This window comes from Colossoma macropomum, unplaced genomic scaffold (genome assembly GCF_904425465.1).
Source record: "Colossoma macropomum unplaced genomic scaffold, Colossoma_macropomum, whole genome shotgun sequence".
Lineage (NCBI taxonomy): Eukaryota > Metazoa > Chordata > Actinopteri > Characiformes > Serrasalmidae > Colossoma > Colossoma macropomum.
Genome location: NW_023494810.1, coordinates 6,918,754 through 6,935,889, shown reverse-complemented (window position 1 = coordinate 6,935,889; position 17,136 = coordinate 6,918,754). Strand labels below are relative to the sequence as shown.

The 17,136-nt window shown below is 38.0% G+C and overlaps 1 protein-coding gene across 4 annotated transcripts in view; it reads right to left on the bottom strand.

Annotated features, from left to right (window-relative positions):
* Positions 1–17,136, bottom strand: part of iffo2b (intermediate filament family orphan 2b) — a 56,035-nt gene that overhangs the window by 3,556 nt on the left and 35,343 nt on the right. The window contains exons 2-7 of one of the 4 annotated variants that reach the window (XM_036559678.1): positions 10,498–10,558; positions 5,046–5,141; positions 3,520–3,585; positions 2,858–3,022; positions 1,541–1,686; positions 979–1,168 (exon numbers count right to left, since the gene is read on the bottom strand). In XM_036559678.1, the coding sequence (XP_036415571.1) occupies positions 979–1,168; positions 1,541–1,686; positions 2,858–3,022; positions 3,520–3,585; positions 5,046–5,141; positions 10,498–10,558 (724 nt within the window). The remainder of the gene's footprint in view (positions 1–978; positions 1,169–1,540; positions 1,687–2,857; positions 3,023–3,519; positions 3,586–5,045; positions 5,142–10,497; positions 10,559–17,136) is intronic. The other 3 variants (XM_036559679.1, XM_036559680.1, XM_036559681.1) reach the window with 3 other exon arrangements.

The window sequence follows — 17,136 nt, the reverse complement described above, 5'->3', positions numbered from 1 at the left end:
ATTTATGTTCACGTAGAACATGGGATGTCTACTTCTGCACATGACTGAAATTAATAGCCACATGTGATGCACAGTGATATCAGAGTCATATCGGTACTGCCCTTATGGAAGAAAAACATATGCTCATATATTTGCTCATATTAAAAAGGTTAAACATATTAAACATATTAAAATATATGTGCTAAATATATCTAACTGTGCCACTTTTGAATATTCAAATACATGCATATATACAAGAAATATGTCTTTAACATTTACATATATGTCAAACATGGAAACATATTACAAGCTTGACACATGTTGAAAAATATATGGAAACATACTTCATTTGCACATGGCTGGAACATGATTGCTCAAGAAAATGAGCAGCATTGGACAGAGTTTTAGATTTGACATTATTTGATGATTTTATTGGAATCCAGAGGAGCAAAACTTTTAGGATGTTGGGCTAGGACTTTTTTTGCATTTTTTAACCCTAAATAAATAAATGTTACTTTGTCAACTGTCATTTTAGGCAGACATGGTCATAATTTCTACTTTTTTCATATATGTTTATGTATCCGCATATCAGCAGATATGTACATGAAAAATATCAGAAATAGGCTTTGACCCACAATTCCTATATCTTATAGCCACCAATAAGCATCATACAGACTGCATGCCTAAATCATTACATCCTTCACTTACTTATTTATTTAATGCTGATAACTCAATGCAATTTGGAGCAAGTGATGAATTATGCATGTTGTTTGCATAATGCTAACTGGTGGCTATAAGCTTCCATTACATGTTAGCTACATTAGCTTTGAGCTAATACTGCAGTGCAGTAACTATAGAAACAAACTCTGGAGACCAAACACTGATCGATCACAGTTAGGGAAAGAAGGAAAGCTGTGTGATGTTTTTTCTAAGATAATACTTTAAAAACAAGCATTAAGTCCTTCAGGAGTCCTGTGATGGTCTGGGATGCAAACTGACCGCTTCCTGGCTGCCTCCATTGCAGTCTGGGCCGTTGGCTGTGCTGTTGATGGAGAAGGGCACGTTGTAGTTGGTGAAGTCTTCCCATAGCAGCAGCGTCTCTTCGTTCTCTTCCCATGTCAAACTGTCACAGTCATCGTCTATGTCAAAAGTCTCCCGCCTGGCAACAAATGAGTTATCTGAGCAATGTCTGCAACGTGGGGAAGAAAAGGGAAGAGACAGGAAAAGGAGGAAAGAAGAGCAGGAAGTGAAGACACACCAAAGACTGCCACAGAGGAGAAAAGATGTGGAAGAATTCATGCAAGAGGACAATGACATGCACATGCACAGACTGCAAGATTTCATCCAGAGACACAGAGATATAGTTCTGTTGCGAGTTTTACCTTAACACAAGCAAAAAAACAGCATGTCAGCCAGCACCTGCAAGCTTCCAGGACTTAATAATTCCACTTTTCACCACTTGGTGGGGTCAGAGGACATACTATCAGCCATGCTGTAATTCTGTCCCTGAGCACAGCAGCTCACGGACACTGTGCAGTTTGTGACGCACTTTGCCACTTACAGTTGATTGAGCATCCTCTTCATCTCGTCTGTAATGTTGAGAGATCCAGGCACTTCTTCCTCTGAGGTGCTGGGATCTGCATCCATTTCGGAGCTTTCCTCGTCTGACCCAGCCTTCTTCTCCTTCCTCCTGCAGGCCACAGCCCCCTGGGAGCACACACGTGCAGAAAAGGCCAGCATCAGGCATTAGGCAAAAACAACAAGGGCACATGGAAAAAATACAATTCAGAACCAAAATTACAACACTGTTATACATCTCCAATATCATTAACACATTAAACTCCTATGACCAGGCCCAGACTCCTATTTCAGTTATGAAATAACTATAGTTTGGGAAAAGGACTATACATGAAGCTCCCCCTTCCAATGTAAGACCCTACACATTTCAATCTACACCTTCAAACTAACACTCAGGCTGGACCAAGGTCACTGAAAAATAACAGTAAAAATACATGACACCACCTTTTCATGTTAAACCAGTCCCATCACCATTCATTTCCTGCAGTACTAAACGCCATTACTGGATGCCCTAAGCACTGTATGAAAAGCCTCTGTAGGTTAGATTTATTAGTGTGTTTTAGCCTCCTGCATGCAATGTGAAAACCTTGTGTGGAAAGGGGGAATGGTGCTGTTTCAGCAGTTCTGTCCCTCCCTGTGTGTTCTCTCTATGTTATGCGTCAGATTATATTTTCATGTCAAAGCTGGGCTTTGTTCTTGTTGTGCTGCTTCTGTGTGTTCTGTACTTCTCGACTACAGTATATATCCAAAAGTACCCAGATAGTGAACTCAGCTATTTTTCACACACTGCTGACACAGGTGTTCAATTGCACACACAGCTTGTAAAATCTCCATAAAGAAGCACTGCAGGCAAGTGCTAGTATGGGACACTGGTGCAGCTGCACATGAGCCTAAGGTCACCATGTCCACTGCCAAGCGTCGACTAGATGGGTAGAAAGCACCACAGCATTGGGCTGTGGAGAGTCAGAACTGCGTTAGGATGGAGCACAACCCAAAACCTTTGGTATGAGTTGGAGTGGTGTTTGTGATCCAAAACTAATCATCCAACATCAGTACCTGACCTCACTAATGCTTTTGTGGCTCAGTGCCATCAAATCCTCACAACAATGTTCCAACATCTAGTGTAAAGTCTTCCCAGAAGAGTAGAGGGCGTTCCTGCAGCAAAGGCTGATAAACCTTCCATTAATACCTATCTATTAGTACCTTCTATTAATTTCAGGAGAAACGCTGGATGGCCAGGCGTCCGAACTTTTGGACATCTAGAGTACTTTATGTGTGTGAGTTTGTGTGTGACACGTACCGCTGGGGCCCTGGATGGACTGACGTTGAACATTTTAGACATGTCTTCTGAGTTTCTCTGCTGTGCCACGTCGCAAAGTTTTGCCGTGATGTCGATCCTCCTGCAGATGTCCATGTCTACTTTCATGGCCTTCTCCTGGATCTTGGTGTCCAGTTCAGACATTTGCTACAAAAGGAAACGAAGGTGCCTCAGTGTCAAAGAAAGGTAGTCTATCCGTACTGCCTACACTGGACAAGCAGCAGAGCAAGAAATGCAGTATTTTCAGAGAGCTACAAATAGAAGCTGTGCTTATTATATTTTATTGTAAGCACTATTTTTATACTGTATTAATACATTATTTTTACTCCATGCAAGTGAGTAAAGGTTGCAAACAGATGGTTCCAGTCCTCACTCACATGCCTGGAAGCCATCCATTAATTTTTCTTGACCAAAACAACGACATACAAGACAACGCTCAACCAAAACAACTTCTGTTAGGTTTCCACCTTTACTTCACATCACCACATTAAAATAAACAAACTAAACCGTCATTTTTTTCTCTCTCAGACATTCCGTATGGGTAGAGCTTGGGTCGCTAATACAATGTAAAATCATTGTGATTCCATGAGTTCCACACCAGGCAGGTTAGTCTGGGAAGAAAGAGCAGCCATACTGTCTCTTACTTTCAGGTCGAGGAACTTCCTCTGGTTTTCTGCGGTTTTAGAGCGAGAACCGAGACGCCAGCCACCCTTCATGATAAAAATCATTAGCGACTCAGAATAAGATGCTTCATAATCTCAGAATCCTTATGATTGCATTTAAAGGTGCAAAGTCTTATGATTACAAAATAACCTGCAGATACATGCAGAAAATATGAAAAATAATTGTTAATGTGATCATTTGTCTTATTACAAAGAACAACACAACCTCTCACTCTTCTCCTAGGCAACAAATCAGATCACAGTTATTACATAACCGCCTGATCATAATTGAGTCGATCGGAATTATCTAAGCGGAAAACAATTTTCCCCACAGTTGTTAGTTATTACAAATATACGTTTATGTTGCAACAAACACTATGTAAATTAGGGTCATCTAATTTGGGGTTAAGGCTAACAAAGCAGTATAAAGCAAAAACATGTATTGAGACATTTCATGGAGATTATAGGAACAAAACTCCTAACTTGGTGCCATAACACCTTTAGAAGGCAGCAATGAGTAATGTTTGCTCATTTGAGCTTGACTATGTCACCTGTTAAGACATGTTAGGACTGTTCAGAATCAACAACTAAGTTCTGAATATGTAATTGTTTTTTTTTTGTTTTTTTTACTGTGGGACAGCGGTTTGAAGACAACTGTCTAGAAAGTAATGTAAAGGCTTTCTATAATGCTAGGAAGGTAATTAGCTATCTAGCTAGCAATATAATGTAAAAGGGGTAAGACGCCCGGTGGCTTCATTGTTTAAAATGTTTGCCTCTTGGTGTCGTGGCTGAGGATTCAAGCCCGTCTGAGCTCTGCTGACCACAACAGATTATGGGAGGGTGTACAAGTACATGGGCCAGGGTGGGTAGCAGGTTCAAGGAGTCAACAAATCGCTCCAGCTTCACCTTGTAACTGCGAGAGCTCCAGTTTACCAACTGGCCCTTTAAACGTAAAATATGTAGGCCATGTAATGTAACAGTGATTAGCTTCATTCACTGATGAACAAGTTAAAGAAGGTTCCTGAACAACCGCAGTGCAAGACGAGTCAATGGAAATCCAGACGAAACTTGGATAAACTGTTTACTCGTTCCTTAACAACCAGATCAGTGGTGATGTATTGCAGAGGTCTTCCAGGATATGATGTTTGAGATCATGTCTATGCAATGAATAGCTAGCGCTGGCACATGACTTCTCTGTTTTATAGTGCTGGTGGCGAAAAGCACTGAAATAAAGAAAGCTCTGTACCCTCCTGGTCACAAGAGAGGATCAGGGAAAAGATCAGGCAGAATTTGACTACAAGTTAGAAATGTTTTGCTGTTGGATAAGACGGCTGGTTTTGTAAATGTTTGTAAATGTGGCTGAAATCACTTGTGCAATATTCTGGGTTCACTAGTGCATTTGATCCACAGTCCACTTCTTGGGCCAGTTAGACCTTTCAGACTTGTGCTGTAACACAAGTACAGGTAATATGAACGGAGAGAGTAATGTAGCATATGCAGATACTCACATCACTCATGAGGCTCTTGAAGACGACTAGCTCTGCCTTTAATCTCTCCACTTTGTTCTTCAGCTCTTCCTGAACAGCCTCTGACTCCTGAACAGTCTGAGAACACAAAACACAAGCTTGATAAGACACAGCGGCCTGACTGTATTCAAAAGATAGATCTGAGAAGAAGATCAGGTGTTTGCTTTTAGGCAGAGACAAAACATTTCTGCCTCTGATGTAATCGTGTCTTTAACTAATGTCTTCATGAATCTCATAGGAAAAGAACATGATCAAACAGGGGTGGGCGATTCAGCAAAGATATCACAGCATCACAATACTTCAAGACATGATAGTTTTTCTGAGGTTTGATAAGTTGGAACAGACAAAAAAGCTCTAGTATTGCCAAATTTAAAAAATGTTATCAACAATTATGAATACAATGATTTTTATTTAATATTTCACATACTGTACTGCATTGAATCCAATTAAACAGATCTAATTATGGTCTCCTTTGAATTAAGTATGCATACATATATTTTAGGCTTTTCAGATTCTCCTGATATCCAAGATGCTCAGAAAAGCACATTGTCACATAATGTATCACAGCAACAATAAATATCGCCCAGCCCTACAAACAAAACTAAAAAACATGTTGATTTGTGTCACAAATTGCTATTTTAAGCAAGCAAATGTTTGGCCTTAGTAACAATACATGGTAACATTTCTCAAATAAATATTTCCAATATAAAAAAGGAACAATTTATGTTTAAAAACACATTTGTAACACATTTGTTTAGAAACCGCCACTCTAGCCAAGAATGACAACACCTGATTAAGACACTGGATGAGTTACTTCACCCGATTTAAGATGTGAGCATCTGTAACACTAAACCACATTATGTACAGGTTATGCATGTGCAGGTTAATGGAAACTAACACAGAATACGTGTTTATTTTTATTGCGTACTATCACAACTATGGCTCATAATTACATATTTTGGATAACAGACAGCAAAGCCACGTTGCCTTTATAACACTAATAAATCTGTCAGCCCATGAACGCAGTATGTATTCCATAACAGTCAAAAGAGGAGTGGATGAAGGTTAGTGTGGCTCAGAGCAAAAGGTAAGAGGCTCTGTGGAGTTTTGGGGCTCTCCTGGGAACGGCCTCCGCTCTGCTTTTTTGCTGATCCATAATCCAGTACAAACAGAGACGCAGCTGCTTATTGATTTTCAGCCGCACCGCAGTAGACAGCAGGGACTGGCTCTTAACACCTGCAGGCTTTCTGTGAGATGATGCTGAGCATTGGCCACACACATGTACAGCGTCAAAGGTCTGCACACACTGACCGATGAAGGGGTTTCCTTTATTTTTTTTAGCGATGCATAATATACCGGTGTACAACATATTATTGGCTGATAAAAGTAAAAACCTTATTATCATTATCGACTCAATACTGTAATTCTGGGCAATAATACAACCGATTACTTGACATCCTTTTCTAGGCACTGATGCATGTGTAGAAGAACGTGCTCGCCGGCAGTGCAATGACCATTTCCCTTCTTCTAGACCCCATAGTGGCCTCTGCTGGCCACTCAGAGTTTCACTGTAATGGCCATGCAATGTGAGGTATATATATATTAGGGTTTTTATCAACATATTTCAGTTTTGGATTTGCAAAAAAAACTACAAATTTATACACCCCTTTAATGAATACTCCAAAAAAGGTCAAAAATAGCATATTCAGACATGGAGCCAGATGCTGACCTAGATAGCAGTGATGACATGAAGGTAAGTGTAATTAAGTAAATTATTTTTTTAAATCTTTGTGTAGCTATGTGTTTTTGTGGCTTATCGTAACTGTCCTCAATGCAAAGCTAACTTACAGTGGTCAAAGCTCATACAGAGTGATGGAAAGCTCAAAGCTCTTCCCTGTGACCTAAAAAGCTTGACAACCTTTGGTTTATTATCAAAACAAAAACCAAAATGGTTACTGGAAGCTCAGTCTTTTTAAACTGGTTGTTTGCTTGTTTTATTGCCTTGTGTGTATTCATGTTTTATGGCTTTAGTTTGTGTTTTGTGACTAAGCACTTTTAGTGTTGCCTTGTGATTTCTGTTGTTGCCTATGTGAGAAGTACTGTTTATTTCATTATTAACGTCATCCTGCCCAGGGACTGCAGATGAAAAGTAGCCTCTTGGCTAAATCTGGCACAATTAGATGGTGAAATAATGATAATTGATGTGTGTTGCCCCTGTTAAATAAAATATACAGTAAAAATAATGTTGATAAACTAACATAAATCTCGTTCAGGACTGCTGGCTCAGCGAGGTGTTCCAGTGTTTGTTACGAAACTAAAGAAGTGACTGAGAATGCTCTTGGCTGCACTTTGAATGTCATTCATTTCATCACTTATTGTTGTGAAGGTAAGAGTCTGTTAAATAATGTAAAACACAGCTGGACGCAAACATGAACACCCATTGTTTGTTGATTTTCTAAGTGAAAATAAGTTAACACATCCTCTACAGAGAAAACACCCTGAAATTTGGCATTTTCCTGAAAATTTTTGTGCAGTGTTGAACCTATTAGAAAAAAATTAAACATAAAATACAAAATGTGCCATAACTTTTGCACAAGCCACATTTTATGTTCTAATTTTTCCCCAATATATTTAATTCAGCAAATAAACAGTAATTTACATTGTTCAGAAGTGTGTTCTCTGTAGAGGATGTTTTTTCATGTAGAAAATCAGCAGAACAATTCATTTGACCGGAGGTGCCCAAACCTTTGCATGTAAATAAAGTAATGCAGAGAATGAAAATAATGAATTACATTAACATAATTGATGTAAGTTATCCGCTTATGATGTCGTTATCAGCTACAATAAGGTTTTAATTATTGGTATCTGCACAGAAATTCCATATCGGTGCATCTCTATTATTTTTACGTTTTTTTTTACATTTTTCAACATTTTTAACATTTTTTACAGTGAACACATCAAAACTGTGAAATAACATATATGGAATTTTGCAGTGACCAAAAAAAAAAAGAGTTAAACAAATTCAGATCTTGAAGCTAGCACCCGTCTGCTTTAATGCGACTTTGCTCACTCTTGGCATTCTCTCAAGCAGCTTCATGAGGAGCCACAAGGGATGTTCTTCTTACAGGCTTGAAGAAGATAAACATATGCTGAGAACTTGTTGGCTGCTGATAACTACTTGTTGGGGGCGTTACAAAAAATTCCATATAAAAGCTTTGTTTTGAAAATAAATTCACACATACGCACCAAATTTATCGCTTAAATTTGTCTTGGAAAACATTTTCAATTTATGAGTTATGCTGTGTATTTAGACCTGATATCTATTTATACCTCAACAATAATAAACAACTCTGGCGGTGTTAGTGCGATGGCCAGTTAGTTTATATGATGGGTCAAGCATAGAAAGAACAAATGCTGCAGCTGGGGCACTGATGTTCATACTCTATTTGAGTAATCCAGGTCAGCGATATGTTGGCCACAGTTGGATAGGAAGCTATTTCAGAATATTTGGGATACTTTTTTGGGCAATAGCTTGCAAGAAGAGTGACCTGTGATGGATAAAGTGCTTTTCATCTACTTAAAGTGATAGTTTGGCCAAAAATCCAATAGCTCTATCCCAAATGCAGCCAATCAGTCAAAATGTATTGGTGCTTGTTTGCTTGTTTGTCTCTGCAAGGGTGCTACAAGGCTAATGTAATTAAGAAGCAATAGAAGTTGATAGGACCAGTTAGCAAAGGTATGTTGCATAGCTAAAAACAGTATTAGCAAGCAGCCATCTAAGTCTGTACTTTTTCCTGCTTTTATAAATAAAAGTATGTCTTTGTCTAAAAGCAAGTCTACTGGAGAAATTAACCACAACCAGCTATAAGCTTCTATTACTTGTTGGCTAAATTAGCCTCGTAGCTCCAGTGTAAACCTAAAGCAAACTTTAGACATCAACATGTCTTAAGCATAAAGGGAAAATTGCATAAATTGAATACTGTAACTGTAGAATTATGAGACATTTCTGTGGAGACTATTGTTAAAGCACATGCATATTTGCTTTTTTGATTATAACTGGTTTAATTCAATCCATTATGATCAAGGCAACACACAGTCCTGTTCAGAACAACTTTGCATGCATTTCATTTCCAATCAAAACAGCCATTAAAAACAAGTTTTCAGTGTCAGAGAAAAAAGCAGGAAACATAATTTAACAGAAAATTACACAAAGGCCTCCAAAAATAAGTATATCCAATCTGTCCATTTTTAATTTTTCCACTCTTTACTTTTGTGCACCTACTGCCACTTTAACATTTCCATCCTGCCCATCCTAAAACTAACCTGTTACAGCTGCTCCCTCCCAACGAAAGTTGCTCCCAAAAGAGTCACCGACTTTATGTTCCCCTTCACAGAGACACTAACATTCACACTAACAACCACTCAAATACATCTTAGCTGCCTCACACATTTCTTTCTCATTTGCATCTAAAATAGCTTCAGGAGAGATTTCTGAGGAGAGTAGATATAAGATAATTCACTTGCACAAGGAAGGACAAGGTCAAAGAAAAACAGGAGAATTATTGAAACATACAGAAGAAATGGGACAGATAACACCTGTGCAAGGCCAGGTAGACACCAACACTGTCCCCATCAGATTATCAGCACTTAAAGCTTTCATCTTTGAGAGAGAAGAGAAAATCAAGCTGCTTCAGATCTGAAACAATCCTCAGGTGTTTCTGTCCATCCTTCCACTGTGAGAAGACAACTCAACACTATGGGTCTGAAAGGACGTGTATCTGTCAAGAAGCTCTTACTAAGAAAAGGACAGGGACAAGAAAGAAAATTTGCACTAGAACACTGAAGGATATCTGAGATGTGGAGTAAGGTTTTATGGACTGACGAGTCCAAATGTGTAATTGGGATTATGTGGCTTGTAAAAAGCAGAAAATGCAACCAACTTCCAAGACTGAACTTTGGAGGTGTAAAAAAAATATATATATCCCTGCAGATTTCTTTGAAATAATAAAAGCAAGTCTCCTGAAAATAAAAGAAAGCTGTAATAACATATAATATTATATTTAGTTGTTGAGGCATTGGTTTAATTTACTGTTTCTCTGCTTTACTGATGCTGAAAAATAACTCGTTCTTAATTGTCATTTTGACTGGAAATTAAACAAATGAAGAGTGATATCTGAATTTTGCATAGTACTATATGTGTAATAAAGTTGAGCAGTACAAATTCAGGTATCATGAAATATCACAGAGAAGGCTTTTTTAAAGTTTTCTTTTACTTTGTAATGACATTAGTGTGAAGCAGAATATAATCAACACAATCTATCCCGCTTGAACTCCTTTAAGACAGAGTGCTGCATTTAATGGGTTTCAATTTATGTCACAGCAGGAGGGCCAGACAGCTCAGTGTGTGTGTCTGTGTGTGTGAAGGTGAGATCACCTCCTGTAGCGTCTCCACCATCGACTCCATCTGCTCTCGTCTGGACAGCTCCTCTTCCCATCTGCAACACAGGGGACACACCTCAGATGAGTGTGCGCACAGATTACACAGAACAGGTGTGCATGTGTGTGTGTGTTTGTGTTTGCATGAAAACTAGTCCAGAAATGTTCTTAATCTAGTAGAGAAGTATGTGTGAGTTACTAATAATGCAGTCATCATTAACACACCCGTCAGGAGGATTTTTCCACTCGGTTTTAATTCCCAACATTGACCTGCCTTTACAATCTAACATGAAATATCTTCAGAGTCTTTATCTTCGTTCCTTTTAATTGATTAAAATCTGCCCCAGAGCAGCCACTGTGCATGCATGTTCGCGCTGGCCACATTAAAATGGATCAGGATTCTGTGTGCTACTGTACTGTCTATCACTGTATAAAAAAAGCTGTATGCTGCCTTTATTTTTGGATGCACTGCAATAGTTTCAGGGCTTATGTGCACATATTCAGAACGCAAATCACGTTGTTATGGAAACCTTTGTCTTTCATCATCTCTGTTTCATCAGAGTAACAATGAAAGACAGGAACGGTACAATAAAAGGCAAAAATTCTTGGTCAGAATGGCTGTTTGTCACAAAAACAAAGTATCTATGAATATTTTGAGCTTTATTAGATTTTGTGCCTTACAAGTCAAAATACACACGACAACGGCATTGAGAAATCATGGTATCAAAGGAGAAGAGTAGATTTAAGGGGAATTTGGATTTTGTTACAATGGTAGTGATCGGAACCCAGGGTCATGATGTCTACAACGCAATTATAACATTATATATGGTGCTTTTCACCTATTTACTATTCAAAATGACCAGTGAGTCCACCTATGTCTTCTGTGTTTACGTTTTTATGTTTGTGTTTTATGTTGATAATGGTAACAAAAAAATGACAATAATAATAAAATTCCCCTTTGAAATGTAGAAATGGCTGCTGAATGAGTTCAAATCTTCCAGGTATAAATGGCTCTGGCCGTGATACACAGGCGTCTGCAGTCTGTGCATCAGCCCACAGGGTGTCTGGGGCAGGACAGCAGTGTAACCTAATCCAGACGCAGCAGGGCAGTGCCGGGTCAGGAGGTTTATACATGCATGGAGCCGCATGGAGGATTCAGCGCCAATATGAATGGAAAGCTGTTACAGTGGTGAGAGAAACAGAATCCGTCCATTCAGAATCTGCTGGATCAATGAAGTATTCTCTCTCCAGAACCAAGATGGCCCATTTTAGTTATTTAGTTATTTAATAAAAGATTCAATCTCAGCATTCATCCACTCATATAAAACCAGGCCAGTGCATTTTTAATTAGTTCTTTCCAGGCTACAATGACATAATGCTGAAAAAATCAATACATCGTTTAAAGACCTAGATTCCCCTTAAACCCCTTCTGTACTGCAGCAGTTTTAAGTCTTAGATTTTATTACAAAGATCTCAGAGTCTTTAATCCTAACAACACACGGTTCAGTAATATGTTAATTAATTCTCAGTCACAGCTCAAAGAAACACAGAGAAATTGTGATGAAATTCATTAGCAAGTTTTTGATATCACATTTGTGTTCATTAATAGAGTGATGTAAATTTGATGAAATGTTACTTCTGTGTCTACGGTGTTGTTTTGTGAAAACACGATCATCCTTTACATTTTTGTCACATTTTTACATTTTTTTAACATTCAAAAAAGCAGAAAAAGACAAAAGTGCAGGCTCAAATCTGTTGGTGCAGAATGTAAATCAACTACCAGTATGTTTGACTGTGTAACCAACCATGTTATTACATAATTATGTTATTATATTTAAACAATATGTAAATTGAATGTACAGCAAAATAACAACTAGAGCAGAGATACTGATAAAATTCAGTATCACAGTATTTTCAAATTAAACCACAGCATAATATTAGTGTGAGATATTAGTTGCTCTTAAAGTGCTGCAAATCTATGCTCTAAAATAATGTCTTACAAAGCTGACAACTTGTTTTAATTTGACTGATTTTGTTCTGTTTTCTCTTTTTAATATTATCCCCTCTTATGTTAGCTAATGTTAGCCAGACAGAAAGCATATTTCAGTGTGGTTTGATGTGAAATGCATTGTTTTAGATGAGCTGACTTAATCAGAATTGTTCACAGTGGTGGTGATAGGAACCAGATGTCTGAGGAGTTTAACGCCTCTAAAGATTTTCTCACAGAATGTTATTGCGTGAAATGGCTATGAATGCAATGCCTGATGCCTGAAAATGTGTTTTACAAAGGTTTTGAGATAAAATTTTGGCCTAAATCATTTTAAAAAAAAATATTTAATGATGGGGATGTACATGCAGGGCATTTATAGGAAAAAAATGTACCCAGAGAAAACATATTTTTCAGATTTACCAAAACTGTATAATTATCAACATTACATATAAAAAACTCGGAAGACGTGTAGATTCAGTTTAGCCACAAAACGGCTATATTTTCAATGCATACACGGCGACTCCTGGTTCCTTTCATCACCACTGCAAACAAATCTGAGTCTGTAATTTTCTCTACAATTAATCATTCCACATCAAACCACTCTGAATGGCTTTGTTTACATCTCAACAACTAAATTATGTAGACATTTTGAAAAAGCCATTGTGTCACAGATATAATGATCTATCAGATCTGTCAGATCTGTCAGATATATTGCTAATATACCTGAAAAGCAGTTTCATGATATGTCAGTATCACTGTATACAGGCATCGCCCAGCACTACATGACACTTTTAAGGGTTAATAAAGTCGTCCTGCCTAATTGTTGCACATGGTTTTGCACATGTAGACACTTCTGTTTCCATAGTGGCCCAGAAGTTGTGCAATCAAACATGTACTAAAACCTCACAAAAAGAGCTGTATACAAACTCACTGGCAGATTTATGACACCAGAGCCTTTAACATTTGCCTTTGATATTCTAATGCAGTAATAAACAGGGAATCCTGGGAACTCAGAGTGTTACTACAGGAAATGAAGAGCAAAAAAATAAAATACTGCAATGCAGTCTAAAGACAACGTGTACACCTTCACGATCCCATGTCAATGCATACTAGCACACTGAAGCTTAAACTGATAAACGGGTCACTAATCAAACCTGTGGACATAAATGCAGATCGAGCTTATAAGCCACAGGGTGCCACTTCCACAGCTCTCAAATCAAATCAGTTTTGAGGGATGACTCTGGGTTGCTATAGCAACCCTGGCGGGGCGGCACAAAAATAGCTTGCGGCCGCACATCTACCTCACCATCACACTTGCTGGCCCGCGTCTCCATGCAGCCTCTGGCTGTTACCATGGGGCCCGGACAGTAAATAGCGCCATGGCTAAAGCACTGACCCCCAAAACACAGCGGCAAGAACATGAAGAGTACAGATGGGTTCTATGATGTCAGCATGCTAATAAGGCGCTGCTCTCTGTTTACTGTCTGGTCTGAGTCATTTTTGACTTTTTATCTCTTCTAAAGTGAGCTTTCCCCTTATCCCAAATGTAGTTGACCAGCCAAGACATGTTTGGCATATAAAGTTTGTTTTTTTTTAGATTTGCACTGAAGCTATTAAGCCACAAATAATTAAAGCCTATAACCACCAATTAGCATTGAGCAATTGCATGCCATCCTCCCACAACTGCCTTAAACCAGAGTTGAGTTGTTAAAGGGCCCATATTCTAAACTTTTCTTCTATTTTATTTTTCTCCCTGATGTCCACTTATATGCTTTCTGTGCGTTCACATACCAAAACCAGTCATTATTCATTTTTACATAACAATTTTTCAACCTCTTAGAATTAAACAGGCTGTTTTTGTTACTGTGCCTTTAAGCCTGATATACATTAATGAGTTCTGAATGGCTGCTCTGTATCGTGCCTCATTCTAAAATCAGTCTGGACTGAAACACTTCTTACAACTTCAGTGTGACTGGGCGAAGCTGAACTGCTGTGGGTGCAATAGGCAGATACACGTACATATGTTGGTTTTTGTGACATCACAGAAAAAATGTTTAAAACTGGGCTGTTTGTGCAGCTTAATGTCCATTTTCGGACTGGGGAGTGAACGGTATGTTTTAAAATTTTAACCGTGTTAACATACTACATCAAACTTATTTTAAAAAAGCAAGGAAAAATCATTTCTACACAATATAGGCCCTTTACGTACTCTCAAACAGACTTGCTTATGTGGTTTCTGACACTGTATAACATTCTGTAAAAAGCATGTCATTTAGTCTTCAAGATGATGCTATAACTGTTTTTAGTTATGCAAAATGCTTTCGATCGCTTTTATAGACATGCGAGTATGTAATCTACACTAAGTGTTGGGCCATATGTTATCATAAAAATTAAAGTCACAATGTGCTTTTCTGTGTATGTGTATTATTCACATTTAACACAACTTTATGTATCATAAAAAATTAACAATACGATTTTATGGTCATTTTGGCATGACAATCCAACCTCTCTTTGTCTCTTTCATTTACATAGGCTGGTTTTGCCTGTGCCTTTAAGACTGCTATATGTAAACAAAGTCTGGTTGCCTTGTACTGTGCCTTTTTCAAAAACTACTCCAGGCTGAAACAGTCCTCATTACTTCAACAGTGAAGGGGCAGGGCCAAACTGTAATAGGCTGAATGGGCAGTAATATGTAAATACACTAGTGTTTTGTGACATCACAACCATAATGAATTGAAAACTAAGCATTTTTGCAGCTTAGTTTTAACATATGGACTGAGGGGGGAATGGTATGCCTTGAAACTCTAATGATGTTTACATAATACATTAAATTTTTATTCCAATTTTTATTATTTTTTTATGATATAGACCCTTTAAATGCATTTCTTATCAATTGTTTGATTTTGCCCTCTTTTGCTTTTCTTTTTTGGTTTATTATGATTTTGTTTACAAACAACAAGAACATTTTTTATTATACTAATAGTTTTGGCGGCCTTTTTAAAATGTCACTACTATTTTGCTTTTGGATTTAGTCCAATCGAATTTAAATATTGTAGAAAAAAATATATAATACACATTGTGCCTTTAAGTATTGTAAAGTCATATTTATGCCATATTGCCCACCCCTATTCTATACTGCTACTTTTTTACTCAAACTGGTTTCTGGTAGCTACTTCTACCTCTACATCTTTACTTAATCGAGTCAGGCTACTGTTACTTGATCTTAAAAGGACGTTTCTGGCTGCTTTACTTATATAGGACTGTCAGTGAGTAGCCTGTGGTCTCTGAGGCTGCTGCTGTGATTGAAGCTTGGAGCTCAAACTGCTGGCTCTGCTACTCTGCTTGTGTTCAAAACACACTGCTGCAGCTCCAGAGGTCACTGAAGTTCACGGCTGCATCACTTCCTCTGCAGATACAGCCAACCACACCACAACAAACCTCCCACGAGCACATCACTTCCTCTGAGGATGCAAACTGATGTCATCACCGATGCAGGATGGCAAAGGGACGTCATATTATAAATAGAGGCTAATTTTTTATGTGAAATGCCAAGTCATGCTATTGTAGGGAACAGTCCACTGCTGATAATGTTAAGTGCCAACTGCCAAATACTTTCAAATTAAACTTAAAGGAAACTGCACTTAAAATGCAAAAGTAACCTTTACAAGCTTTCATTCAGTTTTTTGCAACATTGATAGCTGACATTCTTGGCTTAAGCTAACAATGTTGCTGTATCCCTTTATTATATTATGTATCACTCAGTGAGTCAGTAAAATTTCAAAGATGCCATCAATGGTAGAAATAGCCCTTTTGCAGACATCTATGACCAAATTTTTCTATCCAAACAGTAGCATTAAAGGAAGAGTTTGGCATAAAACCAAATAAAAACTCCCTGTACCTCAGTATGTAGCTGATCAGCCAAAACATATTTGGTGTCTGAGGGTTCCTTCTTTATTTTTTCCATGGAGCTTGGAGGCTAACGTGGCAAAAAAGTAATAGAAGCGTATCCCTGAAATAATCTGAAATAGAGTTGCTTATGTGGTTTATGTGATACAATATACAGTTCCCTATAAAAACATGTGAAAGTACTGACAAAATTAAGGCTTCAAGTCGGTTGCTGCTGCTGTTTAGCTTCGCATCGTCCATTGTTAGAGATATCAGTGTGTCATATAGTGTCAGAAAAGCAAGTGTTTTTGGGCACATTGCTAACTGGAAGAATATAACGGTGTTGTCAGAAGAAAACCTCATATCTCCAAAATGGTAACTTTACAGTAGAAGCAAAAAACCTACTTTACTTTTTAAGTCAATGGAACCAGACCTTTCTCCAAGCCATTTTGAGCTGTTTCTTTTGGTCCATTCCTCATGAAATTTTGAAACAATGTAAAGGGCAACAGGTGTTTTCAAATTATGTCAAAAACTTAAAAACGGCATAAATGGAGATACAACGTTTTCTTCCGACAGCAGCGATAAGCTTCCATAGCTTCTTAGCTAATTAGCCTTGCAGCTCTGGTACAAAACTACACAGAGCTTAGAAACCAAGAGCCTTTTTTACGATGTGCCACTTCATGGATGTCTTATGTAGATAATGTCTAAATAAGATTTATCCACATTTATTTTATACTTGGCCACATAAATCCTTCTCAGATT